The sequence below is a fragment of the Girardinichthys multiradiatus genome, chromosome 9 (genome assembly GCF_021462225.1).
Source record: "Girardinichthys multiradiatus isolate DD_20200921_A chromosome 9, DD_fGirMul_XY1, whole genome shotgun sequence".
Lineage (NCBI taxonomy): Eukaryota > Metazoa > Chordata > Actinopteri > Cyprinodontiformes > Goodeidae > Girardinichthys > Girardinichthys multiradiatus.
In genome coordinates, this window is record NC_061802.1 from 21222487 (window position 1) to 21234844 (window position 12358).

The 12358-nt window shown below is 38.7% G+C and overlaps 2 protein-coding genes across 3 annotated transcripts; one reads left to right on the forward strand and one right to left on the reverse strand.

Moving 5' to 3' along the window:
- Window positions 1-751: 751 nt before the first annotated feature.
- Window positions 752-6711, reverse strand: dynlt2b (dynein light chain Tctex-type 2B). Of its 2 annotated transcripts, XR_007039700.1 has the most exons (6): window positions 6550-6711; window positions 4223-4356; window positions 3685-3754; window positions 2110-2179; window positions 1820-1883; window positions 752-1732 (listed from the first exon to the last, which is right to left on the reverse strand). XR_007039700.1 is itself a non-coding variant. In XM_047375270.1 (5 exons), exons 1-5 carry the CDS (start codon window positions 6597-6599, stop codon window positions 1685-1687), a joined length of 366 nt encoding a protein of 121 aa, XP_047231226.1. In that variant the 5' UTR covers window positions 6600-6705; the 3' UTR covers window positions 752-1684. The 2 variants fall into 2 exon arrangements, 1 of the variants encoding a protein (XP_047231226.1); XM_047375270.1 differs by lacking the exon at window positions 2110-2179 and having other exon boundaries at window positions 6550-6705.
- Window positions 6712-8234: 1523 nt separating this feature from the next.
- Window positions 8235-9650, forward strand: si:ch211-276k2.1 (uncharacterized protein LOC565147 homolog). The gene is made up of 2 exons (XM_047375508.1): window positions 8235-8475; window positions 9131-9650. The coding sequence occupies exons 1-2, from the start codon at window positions 8324-8326 to the stop codon at window positions 9459-9461; spliced, it is 483 nt and encodes a 160-aa protein (XP_047231464.1). The 5' UTR covers window positions 8235-8323; the 3' UTR covers window positions 9462-9650.
- The last annotated feature ends 2708 nt before the right edge of the window (window positions 9651-12358 follow it).

Consider the following 12358-nt stretch of genomic DNA (forward strand, 5'->3'; position numbering starts at 1 on the left):
ACCGGTAAATCGAGAGCTTCACTTTTCGGCTCAGCTCTCTCTTCACCACAATGGACCGTCACAGTGCCCCCATTACTGTGGCAGTCGCACCGATCCGTCTGTCGATCTCCCGCTCCATTCTTCCCTCACTCGTGAACAAGACCCCGAGATACTTAAACTCCTCCACTTGAGGCAGGAACTCCCCTCCAAACTGAAGAGGACAAGCCACCCTTTTCCGGTCAAGAACCATGGCCTCGGACTTGGAGGAGCTGATCCTCATCCCAGCTGTTTCACACTCGGCTGCGAACCGTCCCAGTGCATGCTTTAGGTCTTGGCTAGAGGGGGCCAGCAGGGCCACGTCATCCGCAAAAAGAAGAGACGAAATCCTCTGGTGCCCAAACCAGAACCCCTCCGGCCCTGGCTGTTCCTAGAGATCCTGTCCATAAAAGTTATGAACAGGACCGGTGACAAAGGGCAGCCCTGCTGGAGTCAAATATGCACCGGGAACAGGTCCGACTTAGTGCCGGCAATGCGGACCAAACTCCTGCTCCGCTTGTACAGGGACCGGATGGCCCCTAATAAAGGGCCCCCGATTCCATACTCCTGGAGCAGCGCCCACAGGGCATCACGAGGGACACAGTCGAATGCCTTCTCCAGGTCCACAAAACACATGTGGACCGGTTGGGCAAACTCCCATGAACCCTCATTGTGTCATGCATGACAGCAGCTCCAAAAAAGGTTAAGTTATCACTTTTCATGAATTGTTCAAGAGTTCATGGTGTTTTAATTCTTTATTAAATATTACACAAGTACAATTTTTTTATTCGGTTTTTAACACAAAAACACTATTTACAAGGCACTTATAATTATGGCAATTCAACATTTATAGTATTTATTTTCCAAGTAAAGGGGCTTCTAAAACCATTTTGCAACCATGTTAACAGCTACAGTCAGTCTACAAGAAGAGACAACGCAGTCGTTGTCGAACACAAATACATTTTTACAAAACACTAGCGTATACCTGAGAAGAAGTATTATACTTTGTAGTATGTGGAATAAAGTATTTGGTAATAAACCTAGACATGTTTTGTGTACCTGTTCTATAATTACAGAAGGTGATGTATGTTAACTATTTCTGTCATGATGCTAACAGCATCTAAAACATACTGACCTGTGCTGTAATTCTGCTCCAATTCAACAACTCAGTTGAACGCATATTCTCACTGTAATTCAATGCATTATGTTACTTTAAACTGCTTTTCTACACCTGAAAATAATTTGTAGACAAACACGGCTGCAGAGCACACTCCGTTACACAGCAGCTCCAGAGGATAAACAATAATGTGTTGCTAAAGATATTTCACTTATTGAATTATCTTTTTAAATAAGGTTAATTTGAAAAGGTTCCTTCATCCAGTAAACACAAAGGTCTCACCCTGACACCGACCTTTCAACACCTGTGAGTGTCGACTGGTTCAGAGGCCAGACTGGAACATTTTTAGCTATAAGGTACAACACAGAATTAGTTGTACAAACATTAATATCTAACCTGTCAAGTCAGGAAGTTACAGTGACATCATTCATTATATAATCACTACATCAGCAAAAGTCCTATATTTCCACCCTCCAGAAGCTGAAATGCTGACGGTGTTTATCTAATATCTCTTCATGTAAAAGAATCGGCTGTCGTCCATGCTTCAGGTCTTCAGTAGTAATAGCTTCCGAAAACTGCCACCACACAGAACAAGCTGTCCTATGGAGTGAAAACACAGTGATTAAAAAAAAAAAGAAACATTGTTAAAGAAAACTGCTTCCTGTGTTTTTAAATCTGACCGCTTACATTCATGAAAACATCTTCTGCATAGTTGTCTGTGTCAGCATCCCACAAACACCTGGAAGACATCCTAAAAATGGGTCATGGATGTGAATTTAATACTAAAAAATAACTTTTACATCTTATAACAAACTATTTTCCTGATAGTTATATTTTATATCAATCCATAATGGTATCTGAAAAGAAACATATCAACATGACATAAATATGGAGAGAAAATGTGAGTTTATTCAAACACAGCTGTAATATCTGATGCTAAAACTTTAGAAAGACTTCAGTAAATACTTCTAATGTACCTTGCTTTGACAAAGAAGCCCCTTGAACCTTTACACGCTGAGTGACATTACAGCCTCCATAAAGTAGAGCCTGACATAGAAATGGAAGGCAAGTGATTTGTGATTTTAACGGTCTTTTTAACTAATAAAATCTGAAAAGTGTGGCATGCATTTATATTCAGCCCGCTTGAGTTTTTACTTTGTAGAATCACCTTTTGCTGCAATCACAGCTCTTAGTTTTTTTAACTATCTCTCCCACCAGCTTAGTGCAGCTAGAGTCTGAAATTTTTGCCCATTTCACTTTGCAAAGCAGCTCAAGCTCAGTAAGATTGGATGAGAGGTTATGAAACCAATAATTTCAAACCTGCCACAGATTCTTAATTGGATTTAGGTCTGAGCTTTGGCTAGGCCATAACTCATAAATATATCTTGATCTTAATCATTTTAATGCAGCTCTAACTGTATGTTTATGACAGTTTTTCTCCTGAAAGTTGAACCTATGGACCTGTCCTTGTACTTAACTCGGGCCATTTTCTCATCCCTCTCCCTGCTAAAGAGAAGGATCCCCACAGCACAATATCACCACCGAGTCTTAGAGCGACAATGGTGTGTTCAGGGTGGGTGCGGTTTTAAGAGTCCCACACACATAATGTTTTACATGTAGACCAAAAGGGTTTATTTTTCCTCATCTGACTAGAGAACCTTCTTCTACAAATTTGGTGTCTACCTTACAAGACTAGTACCAAACTGTAAATTTGACTTCCGAATTTCCTTTTAAAATATCTTTCTTCTTGCCACCCTTTCATACAGGCCAGATTTGTGAAGTCCACGTCTAATATTCATCCTGTTGAAAGATTCTTCAACCTGAGCTGTGGATCTCTGCCGCTCTACTAGACTTACCAAGGGCCCTTTGGCTGCTTCTCTGATTAATGGTCTTCTTGCTGCAGTCACTTTAGATGGACAGCCATCCCTTCGTAGGTTTGTCAAATCTTGGGATATTGTTTTTCAGATTATATGCAAATACTAGTACATGTAGTTTTCGCTCACACCAGCAGGTTTCATTGTTTCATTCAGTATTGACAGCTTAAAGTTTCGTTTCTGTATCTCCATCAGATAAATAATCTTAATTCAGATAAACACTGTCTTTGTTATATGCTTTTAGGTTTCGTTTTCCTTGGTGCCACAGCCCTTCAACAACTGTTTATTTGTATAAAAAATGAAAATCATGTGACAATTTCTTTCCACCTCAGTTATTTGCAATGTAGGCAAGTACACTGGATTTTGTGGTTGCAATAAGACCTAATGTGAAAAATCTGTCAGCAAGACTAGCTATTAAAAATATGGAAATAATATGACATTACTATTAATGCAGGTGCAGGAGATTGTGCAAATGTTTCTCTAAACGAATCTTTCTCTGAAATAAAATGACATTTTGGAAAAGAAACCAGAAACAAACACATTCTGTAATATTTGCTCAGCATTGTGCTTCCTTCTTAATCTTCTGATTTTAAGATTCAAGGAGTTTCTAAAGTTACAGCATGATTTCTACCAGACAGCTCAGGCTGTTTTTGCTTATGAATACCAGATATAACTTACTTGACTCCTTGTCCTCGTTGTTCTCCAATGAGCACCTGCACAACAAGCTTGTATCTGTCAAATCCTGCATCTGAACACAAAGCAAAACAAAGTGCCTGTTAGTGGTTTATCTGTTCCTTAAATGTAATCAAAATAAGAGAATAGGACAGCCTGTAATATAGTTGATTCATATGCTGTACAAAGATAACGTCACCATGTTACATGATTTCTTTTATTTTAAATGACATACGTTTTGCTGCTGACTAAAGCCATAGCCACAAAAAGGAAGCCAATCTAAAGCTTTGTCATGTTGACTTTCATTTTATTTAGATTTGTCTTTATGCCGATGGTTTATTTGGTTTACATTTTATTTAGCTAATTTTGTTTGTTGTGTGTTTAGACACTGCAGAGTCTGCAGAAATGTTACATCTTGTTGAAACTCTAAAAATTCCAATGAAACTCATCTTGCTGTTTGTGTGAGAAGACAATAATCACTGGTTAGGACATTTTCACAGCATGTTTAGGGTAAAGCCCAAAGGAGGACACATGCAGCACTAACTCTTCACTTTGTCCTTAACGCTCTCTGCCAGTGAACGGGTCAGCTCTGGGACATTCTCCGGGTCGTACTGCACTCCAGACAGACGCTCCCTCACAATTTCTCGGATGCAATCCTTTACGACAGTTGGTTTGAACCTGAAAGATTTCACAATGAATAGAAATACAAGATAATGAACTTTAGTCTTAGCAGAGGTCACAAATTAGTATACATTTTCATCTGTTATCCACACTGTGACTAATCTATTTGCCCCAAATAACTTACATACTTTCAATGAACTTTTAATCTAATGTTATTGTGTAGACTGAGTTTGACTTATTTTTAGTTGATCACCTTCATGTAACTGCCTTTAAAACAGTAAAACTGAACATGCACACAATGTTTATTTTCATTAATCCCAAAACACATTCAACTAAAATCTGCTGAAAGAGAAGACTCATTGCCTCCGTTTAGAAAAAAAACATAATAATTTATGGGAATAACTGCTACATAACATATAAATACTCTTTTTGTTATATAAAGTGACCCTGACCACGTTTTCAAGGGCAGATGTTGATAAGCCCTTGGCCCCTGAACATCCAGATGTGGCTTTTTTATTTGGGATGTGTTACTGTCAGCACAAACAACATACAGGGGTTGGACAATGAAATTGAAACACCTGGTTTTAGTCCTGCACAGTGGTCAGAGGGATTTTAAGCCATTCTTCTTGCAGGATAGTGGCCAGGTCACTACGTGATACTGGTGGAGGAAAACATTTCCTGACTCGCTCCTCCAAAACACCCTAAAGTGGCTCAATAATATTTAGATCTGGTGACTGTGCAGGCCATGAGAGATGTTCAACTTCACTTTCATGTTCATCAAACCAATCTTTCACCAGTCTTGCTGTGTGTATTGGTGCATTGTCATCCTGATACACGGCACCGCCTTCAGGATACAATGTTTGAACCATTGGATGCACATGGTCCTCAAGAATGGTTCGGTAGTCCTTGGCAGTGACCCGCCCATCTAGCACAAGTATTGGGCCAAGGGAATGCCATGATATGGCAGCCCAAACCATCACTGATCCACCCCCATGCTTCACTCTGGGCATGCAACAGTCTGGGTGGTACGCTTCTTTGGGGCTTCTCCACACCGTAACTCTCCTGGATGTGGGGAAAACAGTAAAGGTGGACTCATCAGAGAACAATACATGTTTCACATTGTCCACAGCCCAAGATTTGCGCTCCTTGCACCATTGAAACCGATGTTTGGCATTGGCATGAGTGACCAAAGGTTTGGATATAGCAGCCCGGCCGTGTATATTGACCCTGTGGAGCTCCCGACGGACAGTTCTGGTGGAAACAGGAGAGTTGAGGTGCACATTTAATTCTGCCGTGATTTGGGCAGCTGTGGTTTTGTTTTTTGGATACAATCTGGGTTAGCACCTGAACATCCTTTCAGACAGCTTCCTCTTGTGTTCACAGTTAATCCTGTTGGATGTGGTTCGTCCTTCTTGGTGGTATGCTGACATTACCCTGGATACCGTGGCTCTTGATACATCACAAAGACTTGCTGTCTTGGTCACAGATGCGCCAGCAAGACGTGCACCAACAATTTGTCCTCTTTTGAACTCTGGTATGTCACCCAAAATGTTGTGTGTGTTTCAATATTTTGAGCAAAACTTTGCTCTTACCCTGCTAATTGAACCTTCACACTCTGCTCTTACTGGTGCAATGTGCAATCAATGAAGACTGGCTACCAGGCTGGTCCAATTTAGCCATGAAACCTCCCACACTAAAATGACAAGTGTTTCAGTTTCATTGTCCAACCCCTGTACAACTCTCAATCACGGTGATCGAAAACAAACTCTATTCTGCATACAGATGACTGAATAACAAGTGAAGACAACAGCCTCAAAACCTTGCGAGATGCTTTTCAGATTCAAAGGAAAATTAGGAAGCAGTATTTCTCCACAATGTTTCTGTTGATACCCCTTCATGACTGTCAGTTATGTTTTGATAAGCTGCTAAATTAAGAGTGTGTAAATATAAATGTACCATAAATAACAGCATCTATATCCCAGTAAATACAGCTAAATAGAATAAAAATGAACCTAACTTAAACACATTACAGGCACTCTTTATTCTTTATTACCAAATGTGCGCACTGTAATTTTAAAACGTAACGACACTTTTTGCGATGCGTTCACGCCAAGACCTTTCTTAAAGTTGAACAAGATTATAGTAAAGTCCATAATGGTTTACTAGTTCCACGAGCTTGCGTTAGCCAAAACCTCGTTAGCAACGCTTACTAATTACAAAAGAAAAATATAACTACTTCAGGAAACTCACTTGTGCTGATGGTTAGGTCGTATAAGATACGCATCGGACCCCTCCACCATGTTTGACTGAAAAATAGGCTCACACGTTTTAAAAAAAACTGGTTAACTTGTTCACAAGCTAACCTACAGGATTGTGTCTGTTACTATAGCGACAATTGACGCGCATTTCCGGTTTCAAAACAAGAGCGAAGTCACACGCTTTTATTTCAACCCCTGCTCGCTTATAGGTCTTATGACTAGGACCCAACGCTTTTGGACTCCACTTATGGGACCAGTATGCATGTATTTTACACCATGCCTTACAAATTAGAAAACACACAGTTTTTGCTCTCTTATCAAACATTAAACTTGAAAATTACGTCTTAATAGACACTATTGGATTAATGAATACAGTTAACAAGTTGCATGGCTCTGTCAGAAAAGTTAAGCATCATTTATCTATTGTTATGGTGGCTATCAAAAGCAATGATGGTCTTTGAAATGTTGTACCTTTCATCACATTACACAACACAGACAGTATTGTATTAATATTATATATGAGATGCCAACATAAAGTAGCATATAACTGTGAAGTGGGAAGAAAAACAATACATCGTTTTCAGAAAAACAAGTTTCAGGAATAAAAATATGGAAATTGTGGCATGCTTATGGATTCAACTGGAGTCAATATTTAAAACATATTTTAATGATATTACAGCTGTGAGTTTGATTTAGTATACCTCCACCAGCTCTGCACATAAATAGACTGAAAATATTGCCACTGCTTTCCTGACTAATGCTCCCCATGCCAGGCTTGTCGGTTTAGGTGGATGGCCATGTTATGTACGTTTGCGGCTGTCCCATACTCGTTCATTGTCATATAGTGGACTGAACAGTGCTCTTTGAGATGTTCAGTGCTCGGGAAATTGTTTCGTAACCTAACCCAGCTTCAAATTTCTCCACAACTTAACCTGACCTGTGTGCTGTGTTCTTTGGTTTTCATTTATGGTTATTGTTTACTAATGTTCTCCAACAAACCTCTGAGGCCTTCATATACACAAGTTGACTCTGTGTGTTTATTAGGCTACTTGTGAAAGCCACTGGTTATATTGGATATTGTTTATGGGTGTGAGGGTAAAGGGTGCAGTATGTAAATGCATGCCAAACCTTTCAGTTTTGTTTGAACAAAAAAAAAAAAAAAAGAAAAAGCTTGTGTACAATTTTGTGTATTTCATTCACTATTAGTTTTGTAACGATAGGATCATAGCATTTATGACTTTGTAAAAAATATTGCATTTAAAAAGGAATAGTATATGTTAAAGTATACATATTTAAATCATTCTGGGTTAGGTTACACACTTTGGATTTGATAATAAAACATTATTTTTTCCAGGCATCCATGTACATAAAATACATTTGAAAGCAAACATTTGTGGAATGACCTATGAATTAATGTTTGGAAAAGTTGTTTAAAATGGAGAATTGTGCACTACTTGCCTACAGTATATTCCAATGCAAATACTTCATGTAGTTATAACTCACACCAGCAGGTTTCAGTGTTTCTCTCAGTAGAATCAGATTTCGGTTTCATTTCTGTATCTCCATTAGATAAATATTCTCATTCTGAATAAACTGTAACTGAAACTTAGGGCAGATTGTTGTACACTTGTAGGTTTCGCTTTCCTGAGTGCCACAGCCCTTCCTCTGGGTGATGATGAGTCACAGTCACAAGCTGTTTGTCAACTGTACAGATCAGCTGTTCCAGCTCTGACTCCTCAACAAACAACCTCATCTGCTTCTAAAAGATGGATCAACAAGAATGGACACGGATCTTTAAGAATGAAATTGCAGTGCTCCAAAGCAAAGGACACACTTGGACTTTGGAGTTTGATGAGACTATTCTGCCCAATAGTCCAGAGCCGGGTTGGAAGATGTACATCAGGAAAACAAGTGCAAGGTCAGTACTGGACTACAGTGAATTTCCATGAACTTGTAGAATTTACATCTCTAAATATCCATCTGCTGGATGCAAGTTGAAAGTGTTTTGCATTAAATCTATGCCAAGGTGGTGACCATTTTATTTGGCCAGATTTGTTTTTTATCAGTATAACAAATTCTTGTCATTAGAAAGTTCCTGCTTGTTGGTAGAAATGTGCTTATATTCCCCATTACCCCCTGTGTCAAAGTCATTCTACTATTTTCACTCAGAAATATAACCTGTGGGTCCAGTAAAAGCAGATATTGGATACTAAGAAGTCAAAAAGAGTTTTACCATAACACAGCCACACTCTTTGAACTGTATATAATTTTGATATACTTCCTGTAAATCAACAAAGCACATTAAGAGTTGTAGCTTTCTGTTAAATGTGACACAGCTGACGGAAATATTCCAAACAATTTTTGCTTTCAAAATCATAACAAATGGCTTTGTTTCAGTAGCAGTTGTGAGCTTAACAAATTAGTTAACTCACCTTTGTGTTCTGATATAGGTAGTAAATAAATTAGTATTTATTCAATATCCATATATACATATACACTTAAATATAGTTTGATTCTGCACTATAATATATAACATATGTAACATTTATATTGAAGTGTCTTATTTTTATTAGATTCCGCTGTACCTCATGTAGAAGAAGTTGGCCTTCAAACCGGGTCATGGTGATCTTCCACATGCACCTAATGGATGGGCAGGGCACTGTCAAGGTGAGGCCCTTACGTCAAGAGTGCAACAGATGTCACAATGCGCCTATGGTGAAGCCACACGTTGAGTCCAACAACATTCAAATCCTCATGGAGAACCTGGTGGAGAAAATAAGAATAAAGTGCTACCATGAAAACCTCGGACAAAAGAAAAGACAATACAACGCCTTCGATGTCAAGAATCCCCATGAGCCTAATCATTGTGAGGGATGCAAGCTAGGAATCTGTACAAAGGAATGAGCTAATCATAATAATAAAGTTATTAAAGTTATCTAAATTGATATAATCTCTCTCTCTCTCTCTCTGTCTGTCTCTCTCTCTATATATATATATATATATATGATTTATATGTGTGTGTAATTACCTGTTAATATGCACTTATGTAAAACTTCATGAAGTTATAAATTAAAATTCTTGTGTTGAACTGGATGTAAAATGTTGGAGTATATTTTTGCTTCTAAATTCAGACAAAACAGAAGTTGTTGTCTTTGGACCGGAGTCTTTAAAAAAGAAACTGCTTAATCAGTCACTTAACCTGGATGGCATTAAATTGACCTCTGATAATAAAGTAAAAAACCTTGGTGTTATTTTTGACCAGGACATGTCATTTAAATCCCATATTAAACAGGTTTCTAGGATTTCCTTCTTTCATCTCCGGAACATTGCCAAAATTAGAAATATCCTATCCAGGAGCAACGCTGAAAAACTAGTCCATGCATTTGTTACTTCAAGGCTGGACTATTGTAATTTGTTACTATCAGGATGTCCACAAAATGCAGTTAAAAGCCTTCAGCTGATTCAAAATGCTGCAGCAAGAGTTCTGATGAAAATTAAAAAGAGAGATCATATTTCTCCTATTTTAGCTTCCCTTCATTGGCTCCCTGTTAAATCCAGAATAGAATTTAAAATTCTCCTCCTCACATATAAAGCCCTTAATGATCTAGCTCCACCATACATCAGAGATCTGATTGTTCCATATGTTCCTAACAGAGCACTTCGTTCTCAGACTGCAGGTTTACTGGTGGTTCCTAGAGTCTCTAGAAGTAGAATGGGAGGCAGATCCTTTAGTTATCAGGCTCCTCTCCTGTGGAACCAGCTCCCAGCTTTAGTCCGTGAAGCAGACACCCTGTCTACTTTTAAGGCTAGGCTTAAAACTTTCCTTTTTGATAAAGCTTATAGTTAGAGTGGCTTAGTTTATCCTGAGCTATCTTCCTTATTTTTTACCTCCGTCTTCTTCCCTCCCTGTTGGTTGGAGTAAGGGGGAGTCAGGTTTAGCCTAAACCGGCTCAGTTATGGTTGAGGTGCAAAAACACCCTCCATTTCTGCTACCTGTATGACCCCTTCTCTTTTCCAATGGTTATAATCAGTCTGACAGAGAGAGGTATCCCAATCATTGTGGTTTTTAGTATAACAATGACCATCAGTGGGACCCTTTGTGAGGTGCCTTGAGACGACATTGTTGTAAATAAGCGCCGTTTAACTAAATAATCTGAACTGAAACTATCTCTGTAGTTATGCTGCTATAGGCTTAGGCTGCTGGAGGACATAACGACCACTTTCACCCTCTTTGCTACATTCTCACACTACTCTCCAATTTTGCATTGTTTGCTGTTATTTCAGCTTCTAACCTTGTTCTCTCTATTCTCTTCCTAGAAGCTACACCTGGCCTGGCTCTGTGTCTGCCTGTGACACCTTTCTGGAGAGGGGAATCGTCCGAGCTTCTGCTGGCAACAACTTAATGCTCACCCTTTACTGATGATCCACATAGCCCTGTCTTTTAGTATTTAACCCTTTCTCTCTCCTAGACATGGCAATTGACTGAGCTTTTGCTGTAACTAATTATATGTGCTCTCTTTCAGACTCTAACCTTGAAAACTGGCTCAGAGTTTATCTGTTCTTTCTTTCTAGGTGAAACGACTAAAGGAGCTACATCCATTAACATTTACTTTTCCTTCCCATAGAAAGTACTTCTGGATCAGTGCTTCTGTCTTCTTTTTGTGTCTCTGCTCTGTTCTCTCAAACCCCCAGTCTGTCGTGGCAGATGGCCGCTCACACTGAGCCTGGTTCTGCTGGAGGTTTCTTCCTGTTAAAAGGGAGTTTTTTTTAATTCAGATAAACACTGTCTTTGTTATATGCTTTTAGGTTTCGTTTTCCTTGGTGCCACAGCCCTTCAACAACTGTTTATTTGTATAAAAAATGAAAATCATGTGACAATTTCTTTCCACCTCAGTTATTTGCAATGTAGGCAAGTACACTGGATTTTGTGGTTGCAATAAGACCTAATGTGAAAAATCTGTCAGCAAGACTAGCTATTAAAAATATGGAAATAATATGACATTACTATTAATGCAGGTGCAGGAGATTGTGCAAATGTTTCTCTAAACGAATCTTTCTCTGAAATAAAATGACATTTTGGAAAAGAAACCAGAAACAAACACATTCTGTCATATTTGCTCAGCATTGTGCTTCCTTCTTAACCTTCTGATTTTAAGATTCAAGGAGTTTCTAAAGTTACAGCATGATTTCTACCAGACAGCTCAGGCTATTGTTGCTTATGAATACCAGATATAACTTACTTGACTCCTTGTCCTCGTTGTTCTCCAATGAGCACCTGCACAACAAGCTTGTATCTGTCAAATCCTGCATCTGAACACAAAGCAAAACAAAGTGCCTGTTAGTGGTTTATCTGTTCCTTAAATGTAATCAAAATAAGAGAATAGGACAGCCTGTAATATAGTTGATTCATATGCTGTACAAAAATAACGTCACCATGTTACATGATTTTTTTTCTTTTAAATGACATACGTTTTGCTGCTGACTAAAGCCATAGCCACAAAAAGGAAGCCAATCTAAAGCTTTGTCATGTTGACTTTCATTTTATTTAGATTTGTCTTTATGCCAATGGTTTATTTGGTTTACATTTTATTTAGCTAATTTTGTTTGTTGTGTGTTTAGACACTGCAGAGTCTGCAGAAATGTTACATCTTGTTGAAACTCTAAAAATTCCAATGAAACTCATCTTGCTGTTTGTGTGAGAAGACAATAATCACTGGTTAGGACATTTTCACAGCATGTTTAGGGTAAAGCCCAAAGGAGGACACATGCAGCACTAACTCTTCACTTTGTCCTTAACGCTC